At 49.1% G+C, this 22,617-nt stretch overlaps 1 protein-coding gene across 9 annotated transcripts in view; it reads left to right on the top strand.

Annotated features, from left to right (window-relative positions):
• The window catches only part of AGAP1 (ArfGAP with GTPase domain, ankyrin repeat and PH domain 1), a 520,758-nt gene that overhangs the window by 446,651 nt on the left and 51,490 nt on the right, over positions 1 to 22,617 (top strand). For all 9 annotated transcript variants that reach the window (XM_031452456.2, XM_064485288.1, XM_064485289.1 and 6 more), the window contains 3 exons: positions 2,176 to 2,330; positions 5,195 to 5,285; positions 7,857 to 8,079. In XM_031452456.2, coding sequence (XP_031308316.2) covers positions 2,176 to 2,330; positions 5,195 to 5,285; positions 7,857 to 8,079 — 469 coding nt within the window. The remainder of the gene's footprint in view (positions 1 to 2,175; positions 2,331 to 5,194; positions 5,286 to 7,856; positions 8,080 to 22,617) is intronic.

Raw genomic sequence — 22,617 nt, forward strand, 5'->3', positions numbered from 1 at the left:
CCAATAATTGTAAGATAATTATAGGTCGGCCATGAGGAAACCTATTTGAAAGTCAGATCTAATTTTTTAAACGACAATCTCCAGTGTCCAAGGGCATTCCTGGGGGTGGGCAGAGGGACCCGCAGGACCCCATCCACCCTTCCTCCTCCCTTTTTCACAGCAGGCGGTGGTGGTCTCTGACTCAAGAGCCCAGAGGATGGGGTAAAGTCCCTGGGGACTCCCTCACTTTCTAAACTCACACCACCAGCTCTTCCGAGCTCAGGAACCAGAGTGTGGGATGCTCGCATTCCCTGCAGGCAGGCGGGGGACTTCCTCCAAAGGCTCTGTGTCTCGGGGTTCAGCCCAGCTCCTCTCGTCTCCCCTTCGTGGGCCACCTTGTTCAGCCCCCTCCCGGAGCTGTTCTGGGTCTGCTGCATGTGAAGCCCAGCCTGGCCCCTTTCGAGGAGGTAGGGGCCTCACTCAGCCTCTGCACCCCAGCGCTCTCCCACAGCCCCGCAGTGCACCCTCGTCACAGGCGCTTTTAACTGCTGCTGGGAGAGCCACAGACCTTTGAGAAGCTGCTGGGAGCCGTGGACCCTCTTGTCAGAGAAGCGCGAGGCTGGGCGCACTCACCCAGCTTTGGGTGCTGTTCAGAGCACGTTCTGCAGGTTGAGACCCAGCCCACCGGCAGGTTAAATTCTAAAAAGGCAGTGGTGCTGATTTTACATTGAACACGATACCGTTGTTATCAGAGTATATAAAGATTTCACGGAAAGGTGGCATGGCCCTGTTTCCGTGGCGCTCAGTGTTTGTTTAGGGGAGCGGTTGCCCAGACCTGGCGGTGTGTTGAGACAGACACAGGCATCCTGCCCCCACCCGCCTGGGATCACCTGGTCAGTGGGAGCATTTCTCAGCCACAGCAGTGGGAGCTGCTGCTTCTCTGAGACTGCAGAGGAGAAGGAGAGGACGGCTGGAGGTGGTTGCAGTTGCTTCAGTGACCAGCTGATGGAGCGTCCTTGTCTTAGAGGCCACAGGGCTCCTGGTGAGGCAGGGTTTGGGGGGAGCAGCCCAAATAAGGGGCAGGGCCAACCTGGGCAGCAAGGAGCTCTGCAGAGGTCAGGGATCGCGAGAGATGCTTGAGACAGCAGGTAGAGGAGCCAAGAGTGTGGGAGATGGAGGCCTCTGCAGTAGACGCGAGCATGCAGGATGGCCATGTGTGGATGACAGGTAATGAACTAAAGCAACGGTCAGCTAGGTGGGCCGCAGGTTATTTGCGTTAAGTTGCTCACCAGGGGATCGTGACACAGCTCGCTCAGCAACCAGTGATTGGAAATGACCGATCAGGAGAGATATGGTACCTAAGACTCTGGCTTCAGACTTCTTAGTGGTTGTTTATAACTGGTTGTGCTCTCGGGGTAGCCCCTCCCCTCCCTCCGCGTGTTCTGTGGCCACGGTGGGCGGCAGATGAGAACAGAGGACAAACGCCAGTGCTCGAGGGGGGATCCTGTGGCCCAGGCCCTTTGTGCACGTCACTGAGCCAGTGGGAAGCGCAGTGAAGAAGGTGGCTCCCCACCAACATTCTAAGGGTGAGGAAATGAGCCTCAGATAGGTTGAGAATTTATCCAGGCGGCAAGTGGTGTAGCAGGATTTGAATTCCACTCCCTCTCCCAGACTGAGGATGTGGAGCGGGAGACTGCCTCACTCTGCCCAGTCTTCTGCCCTAGAAGGACAGACGACATCCTCAGGCGTCCCTCTTGGCCACGGTGTATCTGTGACTTGGAGCACAGATGCGTATAAGAAAATTAAATGGCACCCTGGGATTAGCCGTACTCACTTGATTTTCATCCCACTGTAAATATCAGCGGCTGGCAATGAGTTACAATATTATGTCCCTGAGCTGCTTCCTCTGTGCCCAACACAGAGACACTGACATCACACACTGATGCTCATTTTTCCTCATCCCCTGAGCACCGATTGAAACCTGGCTAAGCCATGCTGGCTTTAAGGACCAATCTGGAGTGTTTGGAGGTCTGCGGATTCAGATCTCCGCCGTGCGGGCGGCGGGTCCTGTGTGTGCCTCGGCCCCATGCGGGCGCGATTGAACCCAAAGGCACTTTCATGCCCGAGGACTGGCAGAGGGCCGCGGTCTCATGAAAGCTAAACTCTTCATCCCATCCCCACCACTCTGTGTTTCAGAACAAGAAGAAAACTTTGAGTTTATCATTGTGTCCCTCACTGGCCAGACATGGCACTTTGAAGCCACCACCTATGAGGAGCGAGACGCGTGGGTCCAGGCCATCGAGAGCCAGATCCTGGCCAGCTTACAGTCGTGCGAGAGCAGCAAGAACAAGGTGAGACCCGGCATGAAGAGCCACTGATCCTGAAAGGGAACCGGGGCCCCAGGGAAGTGCCCAGGGGACGGGGGAGCAGGATGTGAGGCGTGTGTTTGGCAAGACGTGACTCCTTCTGAGCAGAAAGCTAAATAATTGAAAAGATAAAAGAAACATCGAGTCGATGTGTGTTCTGTGCCACATACCAGGATCCTAGCCCAACCACGTTTGGATGGCAGAATATCCCGTTTTAAATCTTGACTCTCAACTGATCCCAAGTGTAAGGCATTGACCTTTGATGGTAGATGATGGAGTCTTTTGGAACCTTGTGGCTTCTGTGTCCACACTGATTTTTGGTCTAGGCAGAATACACTCAGGAAAAGAGTGCACACACTTAAAAAGATGCACTGTTCCATTCTTATAAATGCCCTGAATTCAAATCCATAGCAGGTTAGAAAACTGACTCTCTGTACAGACGTCAGTGAAAAACGCGTGCACGTATATGAGCGTGCGAGAAATTTAGGGAAGATAATGTGTCCATTTTCTAAACTCTGTTGATAAAGCCTGGTATGTGCTTTATTCAACTAGAGTTCGTTCTTACGCATCTGTTAAGCCAGGAAGAACAGACCGTAACCTGCGTATTCTGAGTTACTGCCCAGTGATGTTCCTTACACAAAGGTCATTTTTCCCATGTCCTTCTTCCCATCAGAGAGTCCTTCAAAGTCAGTGTTTTCATGCGTGGATATTTTTAACCCTTTCTCTAGGACACTTTTAAAGTCTTGGAGAGCACTTTGATCTTATCAAACTACGAACAACTAGAAGCCAAGAGAAAGGACATTGTCTACCAACCTGCAATTTCATTCGTAACCATTTAAAGAAATTCCTGCCAGTGATTTATGTTCAGCTTTGTCATTAAGAAGGGAGTCTGCCTTTCAGAAAGATGGAGTGTCTTATTTTATTACCCTCTTTAACCAGGGTAAACCAGACCACAGTCATTATTATTATAATGTAATTTGCCTCTCTTTTTTAAAGATGTTTTATACCCACAGTGGGGAGAATCGCTGCCTTTCATTTCTGAGCACCTTGGCTTTGCAGAGTCACGGCTGCAGATGTGGCTCTGAAGCAAACTCAGGGTGCTCTCAGGTCTCCTGACAGTGGGACCGAGGACGTGTGTCACCCACAAAATTCGGGAACTTAGTTTTGGAACAGGCATGGGGAGGGCACGTGTGGCCGAACAGACAAACGCATCTCCAAATTGTGCAGAAAATCACAGCATCTCAAGTCAGGCTGTGAATCCATGCCACACCGTGGGATTCAGGAAAGCGTGGGACAGCGTTACTCACCAGACTCCTCCCTGCCCTCTACTCTGTGAAAACAGACGGCTTCACGTCTGAGCCTGATGCGCCCGCCAGCCGTAAAACGCCGCCCCTTCTCTCTCACTACACATGTGCCCTCCTCACGGCACTCTCCCTGGGAGGGGAGGCTCCCTGAGCACCGAGGATAGCAAACTCACACCTGTTCACCTTGGGCGCCTGCTGGACAGGCATGAGGGTGCACAGCATGGAAATACTATCCACAAGGAACAGCTGGAGGGGGAAACGGGCTACGCACTGTTCTGGCTGCCCGTGGATAATGCAGAGTGGGTAGCAACTGCAGACGGACGTATACATACATGTAGCATCGAGGTTATAGAGGCAGACGGAGGCAGACAGACACATCCCTGTTTGTGCGCATGCACACACACACATACGCACGCACTCCAGATGCCAATATAAATTGTTAAACACACTTTGAATATTTGGGCCAATATCTGACCAAAGGAGATAAAACCCCAGTGATGCATTATGCTAATCAGACAGTAGCAATTAATAAATGATAATTTATTATTAAGTAGCAAGCATGCAGTTATTTCACACCAAACAATTTGACAGTAGTTCAGTTTCTGAATAACTTTTACATAAAAATCAAGCTTATTCTCAGTGTCCTCTAGAATTTATTTGGCTTTAGCCATTATATTAAATGTATAAGCCTTAAAACTATGTGTATCCTTTTATCCGGCACCCCTGTTTTGAGGAATTCATCCTTAGTAAATAATCACGAATTTGTGCAGAGACTTAGCAATAAGCATATTCTTCACAGCACTGTTCACAGTGGAGGAAAATTGGAGACAGCCTAAGTGTCTGTCAGAGAAAACTTCCCAAACAAGTCGTCGTAAGCGGAATATTCTGCAGCCATTTAAAATGATGATGCCGGAGCTTGTGTGATGGCACTGGAAGTGACACTGTCGTTAGGCTAAAAAGGCAGATTCCAAAGCAACATACACTGTGCTGGCTTTTTTTTAAGTGCATATGTGTGTATAGATGTGCTTAAAAAAAGGCTAGAGTACATATTAAAATGTTGATAAAACTGAACTGTGATAGTTTATCATTTTTTATGCTGTTCTTCACCCCCCCGTGTATTTTTTTTCACTTGCCTAGAGAAGACAGCTAAGTATACGCTGAAGCATCAATGCCTCCGCTACCCTCACACTCCTCGCGTCCCCCACCCTGGGGAGTGAGCGTGTTGCTATGACAACTGACAGAGTCCGGAAATGGGAAGTGACTCTCGGAGGCGAGTGGTGTGGGGGAGTCAGGAGCTGTGTCTCGGGGCTCTGAGCGCTCACATGACTAACCGTAACACGTGCGGTTTCCTCCTGTCGCACGAAGGGCTCTCCGTCAGCGGGCTTCCCCCCAGAGGCGTCTGAGGGGGAGGGGCTGCTGGAAACTGCCCTGATGCTGCATTTGCTCTCCGTCTATTTGATTTTTGCCCCAGGCCTTAACTAGCAGGTATGTCCGTTTCTCTCTGGGTTCTTATTTCTGCCTTTGTGTGTCTTCCTGTATGTCCAGTCCCGACTGACCAGCCAGAGCGAGGCCATGGCCTTGCAGTCGATACGGAACATCCGCGGGAACTCCCACTGCGTGGACTGCGATACCCAGAGTGAGTGTGAGCCCGGGACGGGGGCCTGGCCTGGGCAGGGGCGACGGGGTGGCCCCAGCCGGCACTGTGTCTGGCCCGCACCTGTCCTTCAGCAAAGAAGGTTAATTACCTGACTTAACGGCTCTTAAGGAGCTGAAATATTTTTGTTTGGACTTTAACTCGATACCCTTCACACGAAAGCCTCTCTGGCGACGCCGTTAAGTCTTGCTTGTGTGTTTCTTGGGCAGCCCCTGAGCCACGGTCACACTGAGGGCGGAGTCAGCCACCTGCCCGGATTCTCTGCCATATCCAGGACTCCGCCCTTGGCTTAATCAAGGATCGCGTGTTTGTTTGCTTTTTCCATAAAAATAGAGTACGGTTGGTTAGACCCCGTGCAGAGATTTCTGGGATTTGTTTTCTTCATTTTCAAAATCATAGCTTTTGGAGTTGGCCACCCAATGGTATCTTTTTTTTTTTCATCTTAAATTGACTACACACTAGAGCGTTTGATAGAGCTGACAGGCTTCATAACTGCACTTCGGGCCCCGACACACCCTGTTTTACCTCCTGTTTTCTGCCGTCCGGGGAGTAACGCCACGTTCCCTTTGAGAAAGTTGTTCTGTCATTTCTCCCCTCGAGGTGAAGGCCTTACTTTTCATTCTCCACCTTCCAGCCCTGGCTGGTGCTGGGCACACTCAGTGAAGTGTGTCCGATCACGTATTTTGGTTGTTGTTAAGGTGTGTTTTGAGGAGGGGGACGTCCAGCTGGAATAAGATGAAAGGCGCTGATGTGATGTGGGCCCGGCTCCCCGAGCCTGGAGCCCAGGGGGCGAGGCCTGGACCGAGTGACCACAGGCCTGGGGCCATGGAGAAGGGTCATTAGGGACACAGCAACTCAGAGCAGACTTGGTGCAGGTAGCGGGCAGGATTTGAGCAGGTGACTGAAGGAGTCACTGTGAGTCGGGGACGCAGCAGGACTGGCAGCTGAGTCGCCCTGGTTTGTTCAGGAAAAGAGCAGTGGCCGCTCAGGAGGCTGGTCAGGTAGGATCTTCCAAGCAGGAAGAACCTGGGACTGTCGCAGACAGAAGGGAAGGGTCAGGCCACCTGTGAGAAGCCACGCGTCCGCAGGGCAGGAAGGAGGGGAGCACGGGGCCACATCCGCGGCCTCCAGGTGAGGGACCAGGTCTCCTCTTTGACTCCCAAGGGCCTGTGCCCACGGCCACCACGCGCTGCCTCTTTTCACTCTTGTGACTGTAATGGTTAGTGCTACCGTGGGTCCCCCTTAGTTGGGGGAGTGAAGAGTCTGAAGGGTCAAGTTCTACATCCCATGTCACAGGAAGAGCAAGTCGTGTATCAGGATTCAAACTCAGTGCCTGGCCGCCCTGCTGTGTCTTCTCAGAGGCCGGGGAAGGTGGCGGGGCTGAGGTCAAGGGCGTGAGAGATGACACTTTGGCAGGGGCGCTTTTATTATTACTGTTGTTCTGTTGTTATTATTTGGGACATTTGTTTCCTCTTCCCAACCAGACCGTCTCTGAGGTCACAGACCTCTTCTTGTGTCCCCCATGGTATCTCTCACGCCTTCCCACCTTTGTGTCATTTATAGACTGATTCAAAATAAACATGATGTCAGCTACCTGGTTCTCTGTTGACTCTTCAAGCGTACCTGGAGGAAATACTGATTATTCCTGCATGATTGAAGCCTCCGGTGCTCCCGTTGGTGGTGAAGGCCATTGACTGTCAAAGTCAGCGCCATCTTTGCTGATCAGCTGTAGATTTGGGTCCAAGGCCAGCCCTGGGCCCGAGTGCTCAGTCTCCCGACGATGTCAGCACAGGGAGGGGTCCCCCTCAGGGATCCCAGCGCTGTTCTCCGAACTCATTCGGCGTCCTCGGTGCAGGGTCACAGCCTAAACGGAACCCACTCCGTGCATCACGGTTGATCCTGCTGGTGGTACCCCAGCCAGAGGACCATGCTTGCCATCTCGGTAGCAGTGACAGATGGAGAAACGGAGTTGCTTTGGTCGTCACCCTTAAATAAGATCCCGAAAACCACACTTTGTCGTTGTGGTGCCTTTCTTTCCTCTGAAATTTGCAAGCATGCCCATCATGTCGCTGAAAACTTGGACGTGCCCCTAGTTGAAGAGTCGTCAGGAGGGACCGTACAGTTTTGGGAATGACTCCCCTGTCCCTCAGCACCCCTTCACTTTCCCTCTGTCAGCAGCTGTCCACAGTCGACGCCAAGTCATGCCTGATTGTTTTCCAAGTGCGTCTGCCCTCACTAGGGGAATGCTGCTGTGAAGTACGGAAAAGTGCATCTTTCTATCCAAACCAGTGCTTTCAGTTGTTTACTGTGTGGGAAATTCCAAGGCTTTGGCTAAAGTCAGATGTTTGAAAGTTGCACCAACAGTCAGATCTTTTGAGATGCCTAAAACAGTTCCAAGGACTGGCCAGGGAGCGTTTTCAAAGCCATGTGGTTCTAAGGAGGGACTGCTGGATGGGAAATCTGATTAACAGGGTTTCTTACTGAGACCTAAGGGCAGTGGGCATGAGTGACGATGGTCTGATGGCATGAGGTGCCCTGTTCCTCTTCCCACAGATCCCAACTGGGCCAGTTTGAACTTGGGAGCCCTCATGTGCATCGAGTGCTCAGGGATCCACCGGAATCTTGGCACCCACCTCTCTCGAGTCCGATCTCTGGATCTCGACGACTGGCCCATCGAGCTGATCAAGGTGATGTCATCCATCGGGAACGAGCTGGCCAACAGCGTCTGGGAGGAGAGCAGCCAGGGGCGGACGAAGCCCTCGCTGGACTCCACGAGGTAGGGACGTGGGAGGACGTGTGGTTACGGGACGTCTGCCAGCCGTCCCACGACCACGGTGGGAACTGCCCTCCCCACCTGTGGGAATGCTGACTAAACTGGGGCCCAAACGTCTGCGTTTAAAATCGGTCTTCAGCAGATGTGGATAATTCAGACTCCTTAATTTTTTATGTTTGTTTTTACACTTTGGGGATTCCTCTCCCTCTCTTAGGAATGTATTAGGCTTCTAACCTTATGAATATATCACTTTAATTAATACATTTCTAATAGGCATAAGCTGTGCTGTTCACACTAATTATGAATTTTTGATTCTTTAGCTTCGTTATTCTTCTATCTTTGATAAGCATGGACTCATCAGCCCCCCTGACCCACACTAAGTCAGTTTATAGTAACCAAATATATTTTATTTTCTAAAATATATTTCTAACACATTTAATCAGCCAAATATGGGGTAACGTATGGTGGCTCCTCATTAATGTTAATTGTTACCCAGTGTAAAAAAACGCATTTATTTTGAGGCCATTTTGATTCTCATTTTTCATTTACAGCAATTAGAAACCGTTTTTGAGTACGCATGCATATTTAATGTACCTAAGAGGTGATAAAACGGCACATCTTCGGAGAAAGCCTCTTTCGCAGAGGCGGGATGGGCCAGCCCGCCTCTGCGGCTGCGTCCCCGCATCCCAGGCAGCGGTGGGGGGTGGGCGCAGCCTTGGCGGCTCGGGTGTCTGCGGGGGGCAGGGAGGGAAGACGTCGCCCGTCGTCAGAACCGATCTGTTCTGCCGGTGATCAGACAGCGTGGGAGCCCAGTGTCCATCTGTGGTCCGGCCGCAGGCGCGGGGCGGGAAATCGGTCTGTCCCGCTAAGCAGCTGCAATGTGGCAGACCAGTGGGCTCGATTTCATTAACTCTGAAAAATGAATTGGTGGTGCCCCCTTCGGTTCACTTGAGAGAATGAAGCTGTGATATTAACCCTGCTCTTTGATTAGGTGCTCTGCGGGGAGGGGGCGGGGGAGCAAGAAAGGGGCGCGAAGTGTGTGTGTTTAAAATTGCCTGGGTTGGCCCTCTGAGCGCTTTCTCCGTGAGTCATGTCTTGTAATATACATGTGGGCACCTCTTTTACCAACTGAAGAAATGATCCACTTTTACATCTTTTTAATCTGGACTTAACACTAATGAAGAAGTCAGCTGGGTCAGCAACTAGGGCTATTCTTTAAAAGATTAATCCGTGTTTTAATGCCTGTTTTCTCATACATGTGGTTTTCTTGGAAGTTATTTAGGTTTGAAAAACAAAAACGCTGGGAAACTGGATTGAATTTAATGTGTGAATGCAGAAAACGCTGAAATAAGTTGGGGAAAGATTAACCTTATACATTTTACGGTTTGTGTATAAAAGAGCATATAAACTATTCTTAATACCGTGAAGTAGAAAAGTGTGTTTTTCCAACTATCAAAATTAGAAACCATTTAGAAGGATCTGAAACAAAGATGTGGGTTAATTTTCTAGCTGGTAAATGCTTTATATTAATTTCATCTTCATAAGTGAAGACTTTCTCTGTAATGGTATGTCATAGTTCTAATTGGCAAATTTGAATTACGCTTCTGAGTATGTAACTGTATTGTATACATTGTACCTTTACATTTTAGAGACATTTCAAAGTCTTCCTCGCTCCCAAGTGGAGTCACTGCAGTGAAGTCCCTGTGGTGAGGGTGATGTGGTTACATGGTGTTTCCAGAGGAAGCTTTGGAATTTCTAAATTCTGTCTATTTCTAAGAGGATAAACACCATAGAAAATTCAGTGTTTCTTTGTGCCTTTAGTCATTCTCCCAGAGAGTTTTGTTTTTAATGCAATTCAGCAAATCTTCACTGAGTATTAGATGATGATCACAAGCCTGCGGTGACTGGCGGCTGCTCAGGGGCAGCTGAGGATGCCAGGACGCAGTGGAATGCGTAGACAGGAGGGAGTTGGTATGCTCCAGAAGGTTCCTGGAGAAATGTCATCTAAGCAGGACTTTAAAATCTGGAGTGACTTCCAGACCTGGGGGTGTGGGGAGTGTATGTGGCAGAGGATGCGAGTGGCCTAGGCAGAGAAGGAGTACGGAAACCTCAGGGCCCTTGGGGAGCTGGGCCCTTGGGGAGCTGGACCCTTGGGTACAGTGAGGAGTTGGGGTGGGCAAGGCGTGGAGAGCTGGGGGTGGTGTTTTAACAGTGACTCTGGGGCGGGCAGAGGGTGAGGGGCTGGGTCTGTTTATGTGTTCGTGTATGTTTGACCTGCTCCCGAGAGGACTGAAGGCAGCCAGCGCGTCATAAGAAGGGATGGAGACAGGCGGGGAGGCCAGTTGGAAGGCTGAGGCCGGGGTGAATCATACGCAAAGTCACAGATATGCTCAAAAACAACTCAGCAGCACAGTGTGACAAGGATTCAGGCGCCTCCTCCTTCACCACCTCCCGCAGTTTCCTCAAATAGAAATACAAACTCAAAGTTTGGGCTAGAATGTCCCCGTGGAATCCAGTCTTCGATTGGAGGATGGATGGCTCGTCTGGATCCTGCTTCTCCGAGACGAGGAAAGACACTCCCTCCCACCCGGCCTGCCTTGGTCTCTCTGCAGACCCTGCGACTGCTCATACAGACAGCTGGAGGGGTCTCTAACATGGCCCTGAGGTAATACTAAAAAGAAATATTTTAATATGCTTGTATTTCTATCCAAGGAAAAGCCAAGTGCAATATATCCAGTCTGATTCTTTGGAAAAGGGCCCAGCTGTTTTCGTGAGAAGCTTCGTCCAGTCTGTCTTGTTCAGAAGATTCATTCTGACAGTGGAATATAATTAGAAATGTGCCATTCCTCCCCCAGCGCGTGCGCGCACACACACACACGCACGCACACATGCGCACACGCACACACGCGCGCGCACAGACTCAGGATCACGGGGAAGTAGAACACGGCAGATCTTTCTCCAAAGAAAGAACCGAAACCCCTTGCATTGGTGTTTCCCAGACCTGCAGGGGAGTTAGGGAAACGGGCGCCCAGATCAGCCGTCTGCCCTCCTGCTCGCTGTCCCCGCGCCCCTGATTAGGGCATCTCGGACGGCCGGTAATTGGTTCCAGTGATTCTCAGCTGCCCTGAGAACCGCCGTTCAAACTTGAACAGCATGGAGATCAATCGAAGCTGACGGCGGCAAAGCAGTATTGACTTCCCATTCCTAAACCGGGGAATCGTTAGTCAAGAAAAGCATCTTTTAATTACTCCCAGGAAGGAGGAAAAAAATCTTTCTGGATGGATTCTGCAACAACCACCATTTTTTCCTGGTGCATTCGATATTAAATTTATTGTCACAGGCGGGGGAGAGGATGCCCTTCGCCCCCCTCTGTGATGGAGGTTTAATTTGGAAAAAGGAGCAGATAGAGGAGATCGATGCCGTAACAATTAACTACATCTGGGGTGGAATCAGAGTTCCCCTCTAATCGCTATTGATACCATTTAAGCACACACTTAAAATATTGATTGTGAACGGGGCGGCTGAAGTGGGAGAGAGGTGGTCCCAGTGGACAGAGCTCACTGGATGCTGGGGGCTCACGGAGGGGCAGTGCACTGTCTGCAGGACAGTCAGCACTGGAGTTTGTGGGCTGCCCCTTACTCTGTGTTGTCACGTGGGGTTGGACACGGGGGCCTGGGGCAGCCCCGCAGGGCTCTGGTTCCAGTGTCAGGACACAGCTCCGAGGGAGAGAAATGAAAGCAGTCACGTGCAGATTTCTCGAGTGAAGGAACGCACGAGTGAGTGAGTCAAAGAGGGAACTGGTCTGTTTGGAGTACACAGCCCAGGAGGGTCTTGCTCCCTCAGAGCCTCGGAATTCTTCGTGTGTTCGTGAGTGCAGTCCCAGCACACGGCAAAGACATCTCGGCCAACCTCCGTGTACACCCTCTCACCCTGGGCCTCCATGGTGTTTCCGGAGCCAGTCTGCATCACCACGGGGGGTCCTTCTTCATCCTTATCCCCCTTTCACTAAGAAGCTTTTTGGATTGACCCCAGGGAAAATAATTTCCTGCTGGGACCCAGCGGAGCCCTCTGGTGCCACGTCCCTCTGGGCAGGAGCCAGACCCTGCTGGGCTGAGCTGCATTCTCCCTGCATCTTCCATCACTGTGTCTCCGAGTTGAGGCCTTTGGCCCAGGAGGGTCTGCAGGGACCCGTGGCTGTTTGCATTTCAGTGCAGGTAGCCTATTTATGTGGAGGTCCGGGGGCCTGCCAATTTGGTCTAGGAAATCAAAGGAACCTAGAGTGAAGCGCTGTGGTCCCCATTCCATGAAAGAGCCCTTGGGAGAAGCTCGAAGCCCAGCTGAAATCACCCGTCACCTCTTTGATTCCACCCGGAAGGGAGCCGAGTCAGCTGATGGAGAATGCATGTTCTTCCCTCCCTTGGCATCCTTTCTCTGGTTTCCGTTATTTGCAAGTTCACCTGCGCCCCTAAACTCCCCTCTTGTCTTTAACCTATAAAAAGATGTCACTTCGGGAGAAAGATTTGGGGCCAGACGTCAGAAACCCGCGTGGGAGAGACGGGCCTTGCACCTCCTGGCGGAGCGAGTCTGCCGGGGACCGAGCGCCGCCTCCTTTTGATCTCTGAACGCCACTTTCTTCTTATTTATGCACATGGAGATATTGATAAAGGGGACATGTATCCAAACTGAAAATAATTGGATCCCCACTGCCAACTCTGAGATATTAAAAGCAGCACCACTTGGCCACGTCTCTGTCTCGTTAGGTTTGATCATAAGATCACAATATAGTAATCTCAGGCTCAAATTTCTGGCATAAAGATGCACTGATCCAAACGGGGCCTCTGGGAGCATGAGGACCCACGCAGCCCCAGGATTGTCTCATCTTATTATTTTTCAACAGTCCTTGGGCCCGCCGAGGTCAGTGTTTTGTCTCTTTTGAGTGTTCCTCTATGCTTGACACCTTTTCCTATTTTCTTTCCTTAAAAAAAAATTTTAAAAAAGAAAAAAGAAAAATGGGCAGGGGGAGAAATGGGGGGGAGAGGACTTTGCCGTGATGACCAGAACCCATCTGCAGTTCGGTGGCATCTGCTCCCCACATGTCACTTCCCTCATTAACAAGCAATTGAATTAATTAAATGCTACTCAGAACACGCATAACAAGCTACCGGCAGTGTCCAAATTAGCACTGATAATCAAGGATGATTTCCTTTATTATCCTGCTAAGTGGTGTGCAGACTCTGATCTCCCTGTCTGCCCTCATCTATTTACATACCCCCAGCTTCTGCCTTTGGAAGCGGAGGTTATCTTACCTACTTAATTTGCCACGATCACCGAGCATGGCGGATTGATGCCCTGCCCCCGCCGCCACCGCCACCGCGCAGCCCCCTCCCCGCCTGCCCTCCCCCAGCCCCAGCCTTTGTATCTCAAGCTCACTGATAAATTAAAGGCCACCCCTGTGGTCTCTCAAGTGAGTAATAGAGGCAGAAATTTCATTTTGCAACTGGCTGATTTAATGATCCAAAGGGTAATTAATGGCCTGATTATCTTAATGTTAAATATGTCCGGCAGCAATTACTGTGACCTCCCGCTTGTCAAGGTCCGGGCTGTGCTCCTCTTTCAATTAAGTTCTCTGGGGCTTAATGGTATGAATAAACTCCTCTGATTCTATCATCCCGGACGGACGCAGAGGGTTCAGGGAGCTGGGGGCTCGTTTGGAGTTTTAATCAGCCTGTCTTCGACTCCGGTGATCAGAGTTAACAATTACAACAAGGGCAGGCTCACTCTCCCCTTCCGGTGCAGACCACCCCCACTCTTCCCCACCCACCTTTTTTTGTTGCTGTTGTTTTATTTTATTTATTTTCTCTTGTTTCCGTGCTCCAAGGGAGAATTCTGTTTGTGGAGGAGGGCACTGTGCTCCGAGAGGCTCGTCTCTTCCCATATAAATTATCATGTGAGCGCTGTGGTTTTGCTGTTTGACAGGCTTAATTAATTGGCAGGAGCCCCCGAAAATGACAGCGCCTCTAATTGCAACTCAGAGTGAATTTCTGTCATCGTGGCGCGCCTGTCAGCGGGGCATGCCCTGGTCCCAGCCGGCGGAGTGGGTCCACCCTCCCGGCCTCAGGTCCAGGCGGGGACAGTGTCCTGGGCAGGCGGGGACAGTGGCAGGCTCTGAGGAGCCGTGGGTTTGCAGGCATGCCGTCCACAGGCAGGAGTGACATTTACTGCCAATAAAGTTTATACATCCACAGCTCTGTAAACCCAACAGCTGCTTGGGGACCTCAGGTTTTACTTAAGATACTTAGTGACTCCTAGCCGGCCAGCCAGCAGGCTTGGAATCAGACCACAAGAGCCGTAACTCAGCGACTAGATGGTCCTCATTAGCAAGTTGCTAAATATGCTTGAGTTTACTGGAGCTCCGGCCCAGATCAGAAATATTCGACTAGAAATATTAAGCCAGTTAGGGAAGTGTACAAATGAGAAGTGCAGTAACACAGCCTCAAAAACAGTACGTCTGGATTACAGTTGACAACAGATAGAGCAGTTCACCTGGCACACCGCGGTCGGGGAGCGTGGCGGGAATCCGGGCAGCCGCGGTGCTCTCCGAGTAAACTCTCAGGATAGACTAGCCCTAATTATAAGAAAGGCGGATTTGACAAGATTCTCCATGAGGTTGCGCAAAGTGGGATCCACCTTTTGCAGCAGAACTGAACCTCACACTTGCCTTTGAAGCAGGTGGACAAAATAGTGCCGTTGTCTTATGTGTGCCCGCCATACGCAAACCTGTCTTGTGTTTGATCCCGCAGGAAACAGATGTGTACTGGGAGCCAGCTCTGTGACCAGGGAGCTGTCTTGGGTTGAAAGTCCCCCTCATTTACTCTCTGAAATGTAGCCATGGAGACAATCAAGGAATTTTTTTATTTGTAAGATTTTTCTCATCACTGGTAGCTGAAAATGCCAGTCATCTGCGAGCATCAGCGGTCTTGTAGGCACCCCGGTCCCTTCTGAGCCTGCATCCGCTTGTGAGCGTATATAAAGCCGTGTAATGTGGAGATTAACTGCCGGACTCGAAGTATACATCAAGGGAGACGTTCTAAACAGGAGCCTATAAATACTCCCTAAAACAGCCGCCTCTGTTGTGATTCCTCCAACAGTAGAACATTTTCCAGAGGGTCATTTCTCTCAGGGGTGTTTTGATCATCTTGCACCAGAAAATTTCTCTCTTCTGAGGAGGGTCCTGCTTTCTTCTCCCTAGTAATGAAGGGGACACGGAAGCAAACACAGCTGTGTCCAGAGTTCACCATGCACTGGATGCTTTTCCTTAGCACAGAGCGGTCCTGCAACACAGGATGGACCCCCGTTGCCCATATAAGAGGATTGTGGAGTCAGGGTCCTGCAGTCATTTGTCCATGGTCACCCAGGACTAAGGGACAGATCACTTAAAACCAGGACCTGACTCCTGACACGCATCCCTGGTCCTTCTGCTGCTCAGCATCCTATGGCCAAACCCGATGGTTGCTATGACATCTAGAGATACCACATGTTTATCAGTATCCATGCCCTCTCCTCCCCGTGGCCCCAGCTCATATGCTTATTAGCCATTGTTGTCCCTGTTTATATATTGTTAGTGTACATTTATTATGCATAATAACATAACTACAATATATTTCCATTAATAAAATCTTGTAGCCTCATTCATGGTAACTTGAGGATAATAAAGCATCATTCATTTTTGGTTTGCATTCATACGGCAAGCCTAATCTTTTAAGTCACTCGGTCATGATTCTAAAGTCTTAATCCTCTGCAGTCAATGCTAATCCTTAGAGCTCCCAGGGACGACAGTGCCAAGACCTAAACGTACAGATCAGCCAGCGTAGTCATGGGGTTTGAGCCCCAGCTTTTACGTCACCGCATCCTTCTCCTGCCTCAGCCTCCCTGTGCTCCTGTCCCTGACCTAACACTGTTGAAAACATTCAGCTTGGATTTCCAAAAGCCTCACCACCATGTTTTTTATCTGCGTGATGAAATATGGAGCTGGGCCAGACGGTTTCTACTTCTGCTTTCACAGCTGGCACCTTCTGCAATTTTGATTTTTAAAAAACCAGGGTATTACTCATTTGTACGATGAAACTAGTCATTAACCCACCCACTTAGTCATGTAGGTTTAATGCTGAAAGAAAATACTATGTACGGTGTTTCCTGGGTTTCTTTTATCTGGAATCAACTTTGGGCCTGGGTCCCACGGGGTCCCTCGTGCCGGCTGTGAGAGGCAAGTGGCCCCGTGCCTTCTTAGGTGCTGGGGAGGGCCTGCTGATGTGGAAGATGTGGTCCCCATTTATTTAACTTTGTGTCTATGAAGTGATTTATGCGTCAGCATCACCTAGGAATGCACATTCTCGGGCCCCGTTCCAAGCAAACCCAGACAATATCCTAGTGGTGGGACCCAGGGATGTGTTTCAACTCTCTGAGTGATTCTCATGTACATTAAAATTTGAGAAGCAGGGGTCTACACCAAGTAGTATAAACAAATGCCCACAACTCTGCCTGGAGTCCCTCTCCCCATCTTAGCCCGAGTCCCTGGACTTTATTCCTACTTCTTACAACCTAGTATCTGTCCTCTTTTTTTACCAGACTCTGTTGTGGCCTGGCATGTCCAGTATGCCATCCCAGCAGGTGTTACAACCCACAGAGGACATCTCTGTGTCTGACACCAGTATAAGATGATTCTATACTATGATCAAATGTCATTTTCCCCAGGAATGCAAGGTTAGTTCAATGCACGAAAATCAGTCAATGTAATTACCACATTAATAGAATAAAAAGGACAAATATTACACAGTCATCTCAAGAGATACCAAAAATACACTTGACAGAATTCAGTACCTCCTCATGATACAAACACTCAGCGAAGTAGGAATAAAAAGAAACTTTCTCAGCCTAAAAAAGGGCATCTGTGAAAATCGACCGCTCACAGCAAACTTAATGGTTAAGTACTGAAAATTTCCTCCCTAAGATCAGGAACAAGACGAGGACGTCCACTGTCACCACTTCTCTTCAACGTTGTACTGGAGGTTCAAGCCAGGGAATTAGGCAAGAGAAAGAAACCAAAGGCACTCAGATCAGAAAGGGAGAATTAAAATTATCTTTGTTTGCAGATGATGTGATCTTGTATACAGAAAATCTGAAAGAATTCACCATAAACTACTAGAGCTAATGAAGGACTTCAGCAATATACAGAATTCAGTTGTACTTCTATACACAACCAATGGACAATCCAAAATAAAAGTAAGGGCATAATCCTATTTACAATAGCATCAAAAAGAATAATATACTTAAGAACAAATTTAACCTAGATTCTAAAAACTACAAAGCATCATTGAGAGAAATTAAAGAAGACCTAAATGATTGACAAGACATCCATGTTCATGGATTGGAGGATTTAATATTGCTAGGTTAGCAGTCCTCCCCAAATTGATGTATAGATTCAACACACTCCTTTCAGAATTAGAAATGCCCTTTTTTTTTTTTTCAGAAATGGACAAGCTGATCGTACAATTTATGTGGAAATTCATGAGACCTTCAAATAGGAAAAACAGTGTTGGAAAGGAATAACAAAGTTGGAGGACTCATATATCTTACAAAACTTTCTACAAAATTACAATAATCCAAGACTGGATTCTGTCAAGTGTGATTCTGTCAAGTGTGATATTGGCCTTAGAGTAGACATACAGATCAATGGTATAAAGTTTAAGTGTCCTGAAATAAGCCCATGCATCTATGGTTAATTGATTTTCAACAAAGATGCTAAGATAATTCAATGGGGAAAGAATATTCCTTCAACAAGTGGTGCTGGGACAACTGAACATCCACATACAAAACAATGAAGTTAGACCCCATCTCGTGCAATCCACAAAAATTAACTCCAAATGAATCAAAGATCTCAAGGTAAAAAGTAAAACTATAAAACTTCTAGAAGAAAACAGGGAGGTAAATCTGTATGGCACCTAGAGCACAAGCAACAAAGAAAAAATAAATCAGACTTCATCAAAATGGAAAGTTTTCCTGCTTCAAAAGACAGTATCAAGAAAGTAAAAACACGGTGAGTGAAAATATTTGAAAACCATGTATCAGGTAAGAGTCTTATATGCAGAAGTTACAAAGAACATGTACAGTTCAGCAACAGGAAACAAGTAACTCAGTTTAAAAGTGTGCCAAGAATTGGAATAGACATTTCTCTAAAGAAGAAATACGAATAGCCAATAAGCACATGAGAAGATGCCAAACGTCCTCACTGATTAGGGAAATGCAGGTCAGTCCGCACTGAGGTGCTGCTGCACACCCACTGAGACGGCCATACTCAAGAAGAGGACAATTGCTGGTGTGGATGTGGAGAAATGTGATTAGAATATTAAATGACAGCCACCTTGGAAAACACCCTGGCAGTTCCTCAAAAAGTTAAGCATAGACTTCCCAGGTGACCCAGCAGTTCCTCTCTAAGTATATACCTAAGAGAAATGAACACACGTGTCCACATAGACGTTTGAACATGAGGGTCTGGAGCAGCCTTATTCATAATAACCAAAAAGTGAAAACAAACCAGATGTCCATCAAATGATGAATGGCTATACATCAACTATGCTTCCATAAAATTAAAAAAAAATTTAATGAAGAATGGATAAACAAATGATGGTTTATCCATACAATGGACTGTTATTCAGACACAAAAAGGAATGAAGTGCAGTGTGTGCTACAACTTGGACGAACCTGGAAAACGTTATGCTGGGTGAGAGCAGCCAGACACGGACCACACATCGTATCATTCCCTTTATGTGGAGTGGCCTAGAATAGGCAGATCCATTGAGACAAAAGGTAGAGCCGTGATTGCCAGGGGCTGGGGGTGAGGGCACTGGTGTACTGGGGGTGCTGCTTAAAGGGTTAGGGCTTTGGTGGCATGGGGGTGGATAATGAAAATTGCTTGGACTTCCATAGTGGTGATGGCTGTACAACCTTGTAAAATATACTAAAAAACGACCATATCATGCACACTTGAGTGTGAATTGTGTGATATGTGAATTATGCCCATTTTTTGTTAAAAGAAAGAGTTTCCAAGGAGAACAGTTTGGGCAAGGGATTCCACAAAGAGAGGCCATTCTGGGCAGAGATGCAGAAACACACGAGGGTGGCTGACGCCTGGGCGGAGGGGAAAGGCCGGCCTGGCCAGCAGGGCTGCCCCTCATCGGGCAGGGGCAGTGGTGCAGGAGGCTGTCCAGCCCAGCGCTCTGAGCAGGATGCGAACTTTGGTCAAGACTCCTTACACTTGGGGGCACAGACCGAAGGAGGGTGCGGCCCGGCGGAAGCGGCTCCTAGTGTCCAGGTGAGCTGGGCGGTTGGATCACAAGATGTTAGGCCTTCAGGAGCCCTAAGAGGCCATGCCTGTCGCAGCCACTGCCTCATAGAATCCGTAGGATAAATCGATGAGTTCCTTCCCCCCTTTTGTTTTTATTACAGTAGAGTTGGTTTACAGTGTTGTTAGTTTCTGGTGTACAGCATTGTGATTCAGTTATACGTGAACATATATATTCTTTTTCATATTATTTTTTATTATAGGTTATTATAAGCTTTTGAGTATAGTTCTCTGTGCTATACAGTAGGACTTTGTTGTTTATCTATTTTATATATAGTAGTTTATATCTGCAAATCCCGAACTCCCAATTTATCCCTCCACTCCTCCTTTCCCCTTTGGTAAGCATAAGTTTTCTATGTCTGTGAGTCTATTTCTGGTTTGTAAATAAGTTCATTTGTATCATTATTTTAGACTCCACATATAAGTGATACCATATGATATTTGTCTTTCTCTGTCTGACTTCACTTAGTGTGATCATCTCTAGGTTCATCCATGTTGCTGCAAATGACATTACTTCATTCTTTTTATGTCTGAGTGATATTCCATTACATAGATACACCACATCTTCTTTATCCAGTCATATGTTCGTGGACATTTAGTTTGCTTCCATGTCTTGGGTGTTGTAAATAGAGCTGCTGTGAACATTGGGGTGCATGTACCTTATTGAATCAGAGTTTTCATCTTGTCCAGTTATATGCCCCAGAGTGGGATTGCTGGATCATATGGTAACTCCATTTTTAGTTTTTTAAGGAACCTCCATCCTGTCCTCCACAGTGGCTGCAACATCCCCACCAGCAGTGCAAGAGGGCTTCCTTCTCTCCACACCCTCTCCAGTGTTTACCATTTGTTGTGGACTTTTTGATGATGGCCCTTCTGACTGGTGTGAGGTGATACCTCATTGTAGTTTTGATTTGCATTTCTCTGATAATTAGTGATAATTGAGCATCTTTTCATGTGCCTGCTGGCTACTTGTGTGTCTTCATTGGAGAAATGTCCGTCTAGGTCTTCTGCCCCTTTTTGTTATTAGGTTGTTCCTTTTCTTTAATAGAGAAGAAAACTGGCCTGAGTCTCTCAGTGTGTGACTGCAGGAGCCAGAATCCAACCCAGGCCCCGCCGGCTGCACGGCCGTCCTTGGGAGTCAGGGGGATCAACGGGATCTGGGCAGCCTGGGGCAGAACAAGCATCCAGGGTGATATTTCGTTTTTTTCCTTGGGCCACTGGGCGGATGGCGAGGCCTTTAAATGACAAGCAGAACAAACAAAGGGTAATTTCAGTGGTAAAATCCTGACAGTTTGACTTTGTGTTAATAAAGGTGGACTTTGCACCAGTTTATGCCCAGCGGTTTGAACAAGGTGGTTAGGCACAGCCAAGGCCCAGCCTTGCCTGTCCAGCCATGGCCATGGAGCGAGGTCTCTGGGCTTTGGGGTGCGCCCTCCCCAACCAGCAGGGCAAAGCAAGCCTGTCCCCGCTGCGGAGTCCTGGTTTCTCCGAGAAACTGCTTGAGGCCCTGGAGAGTGGGAACAGCAGTGGCCACAGCATTAAAGCTTCAAATAATTAAATGGCATTTGTAACTGAACAAAATTTCACCAACCTGGGGTCTAGAAGACAAACATTACCTGGAGTGCACATCACTCAATCTTAGGGACTCATAGAAAAAGCATCTCTGCTGTGTGTGATCTGACACAGATGATCCTGGAGGACGCATACGTAAGCGTGCTAACTCAGTGACGTTCTCCTCAGGGACCTCCAGGAGCTGCCCTGGTGTTTTCACCCTGGTCCTCACGATCTTAATAAAGTCAGGAGATGTCTGCTTAGGGCCAGAGAAGAGGACACCAGACAGGGAAACTGACTTCCTGGAATCCAGCACAGTGACTCGGAGCAGGCCAACCCCAGCTCAGAGACTGGTCACCCGGAGGCCTCAAAGAGGAGTCTGCTGTGTGGCTTGTGAGCCTGGTCACTGGGCTTATGAGAGGAACTTCCAACTGAGGATCGTGTCACCCAAAGCAGGGTGACCTCGGCCCCTCACACCCACCACACTAAAGCCATCAGGGCCAGAGACAGACTGGGGTGGTGGGAGCACTTCCTGGTTGATTGAAAAGGCTGGTGTTCCCTGTGCTCCGTGCAAAGCATATCCTCCAGGATCAACATGGCCCATCCGTGCTGCAAAGGCCACATGTGCCAGTCATCCACTGCCTGCCCACTTCTGACGGCACCTCCCAACGCTGTCCCACCTGGCAGAGCACAGCCACCCCTGCTAGATGGTGTCCTGTTATTTACATCTCCGAGAACCCCTTGGAAAGGTGCAGTTTTTGTCCCCGTGTTAGAGCTGAGGACACAGAGGGCACACAGCAGGCACTAAGAGCCAGGGAGTTTGTTCCAGGAGCCTGTCTCCAAAGCCCGCACTCTGAGCCTCGGTGCTCTGCTGCTGGGCTATTGTGGGGCCAGGGACCGACAGGCGTGTGACACCGGGCAACAGTAGACGTGGTACAGCTGCCATTGGGGTCAGCAGGACGCAGGATGACCAGGTGACAGTGTGTCTGCCTGTCCCGCCACCTCCCGCCCGTATAAAATGGGCAGCTTGGGGCAGGAGCCTCACCCTCTCCTACGCCCACCCCACCGCCACGTAGCACGTCGCCTTCTTGCTGACGCTGGGGGACCGTAATCCCCTCTGAGCACCGTGGAGAGTGATGGCCAAAAGCATGACAGCCAGAATTTTTAGTTTACTGTTCAGGGCTTCGTCAACATGGAGAGATGACTGGTCCGTCTCAACAGTCTTCATTCTGTGCGTTAAGTTCTTGTTTCCTCAGAGGCACATCGGTCGTACCCACCTCCCTCCTCCAAGTGCAGAATCTCTGGTTGCTTTGTCAGGGCTCCGCCCTGCCTGTTACTCAGCTCCGTGTCTGCTTTTGGGAAGGTGGGTCCTTTGAGCACATTGTATGAGGAAAGAGCAGAAACGGGGCTTTTGTGGCACTTGCTGGAAATACTGATCTCGCTTAGACTTGTCACCCAGGCGTGGGAGGTCTCCTTCCTGACCTCACGTTCCTTACTTGAAGAAGTCTGCTGGCCAGCAGGTGACAGGGATCAGGCTTGCTTGACAGAGGCTGGAGACGGGCGGGGAGAAAGCCTGGAGGCCGCCTCATAGT

Source organism: Camelus dromedarius, chromosome 4 (genome assembly GCF_036321535.1).
Source record: "Camelus dromedarius isolate mCamDro1 chromosome 4, mCamDro1.pat, whole genome shotgun sequence".
NCBI lineage: Eukaryota > Metazoa > Chordata > Mammalia > Artiodactyla > Camelidae > Camelus > Camelus dromedarius.